Source organism: Myotis davidii, unplaced genomic scaffold, assembly GCF_000327345.1.
Source record: "Myotis davidii unplaced genomic scaffold, ASM32734v1 scaffold592, whole genome shotgun sequence".
Taxonomy (NCBI): Eukaryota; Metazoa; Chordata; class Mammalia; order Chiroptera; family Vespertilionidae; genus Myotis; species Myotis davidii.
The window spans coordinates 2,265,292-2,266,436 of record NW_006284844.1 but is presented as its reverse complement, the minus strand read 5'-3'; the positions used below and the strand labels follow the sequence as shown (position 1 = coordinate 2,266,436).

The 1,145-nt window shown below is 40.9% G+C and overlaps 1 protein-coding gene across 1 annotated transcript in view; it reads left to right on the top strand.

Moving 5' to 3' along the window:
* The window catches only part of LOC102763642 (prostaglandin F synthase 1), a 21,817-nt gene that overhangs the window by 17,547 nt on the left and 3,125 nt on the right, over positions 1–1,145 (top strand). Inside the window, exon 6 of the mRNA XM_015558382.1 lies at positions 690–799. Within this exon, the coding sequence (XP_015413868.1) occupies positions 690–799 (110 nt within the window). The remainder of the gene's footprint in view (positions 1–689; positions 800–1,145) is intronic.

Sequence of the window (1,145 nt, the reverse complement as noted above, 5' to 3'; positions counted from 1 at the left end):
GTAGCCTGGGGAGTTGAGATAAAACAGGCGGCTAGTAGCATTTTTTTCCTTTCAAGAGGAGCTTAGCTAAAGGAACCAAGTTCTCCTGTCTCTCTGGACCCCTTGCTTTTTATTAACACAAATTGTCCTACAGCAAGGTAGATATACATATCAAAGGGTAAGCATTGTCAGATTGGAGGAACTGCCCAAGGCTGTTCAAGTGTTTGGCCAGTAGGAGGTAATAACCTGTAGATTGAAATGCCCTCAGCTCTCTGGCATCAAGCAAGCAATCATTTATGCATCTTTTTCAGGTTTGGGGAAATGCCATCAGCCATCTCCAGTTGATTCAGCCCTGCTGACATGCTGGAAATGACCCAGCATGTTTCAGGCTCAGTTTGTAGCTTTTCTGCCCAGTATTGGAATCAGTCATTTTTCTAAGGAATCTTAGTTTCTTTCTATAGAAAATTACATGTGGAGGTCACAGACCAGGTGTAACATTCTTTAATCATTTCAAGCACTAATAAAAAATAAGAAAATTGTTTTATCACATCTGTAAACTAATAGCATTTGAAGGTATTTCAGAAGATGCATGAGAAAATGACCAATCTGGAAAATATGGTACACATATTAGATATTCATTCAAAGGCTTTTCAAATTTACATGATATTGATTCATGTATTCTGATACCTTCTGGTCTTGGCAATTCACAGGTGGAATGTCACCCGTATCTCAACCAGAGCAAACTCTTGGAATTCTGCAAGTCCAAGGACATTGTTCTTGTTGCCTACAGTGCCCTGGGGTCCCAAAAAGACCCAAACTGGTAATAAGAATATCAGAGTTAACCTCTGTCAGCAACTCTATTAGTGATGAAGTACTTTTTAAAATTAAGCTTTCTTTGGGGCCTAGGTAAGGGCTGGGAGGAGGCTGTTAAAGGGGAGGGGGGAGGAGATGAGAAACATCTGTAATATTATCAGCAATATTATACACACACACACACACACACACACACACACACACACACATATATATATCCTATCTAATAAAAGAGAAACATGGTAATTAGCCGTACATCCACTACCCTTTCCATTGGCTAGTCAGGGCAATATGCAAATTAACTGCCAGCCAAGATGGCGGCCGGCAGCCAGGCAGCTTGAAGCGAACATGAG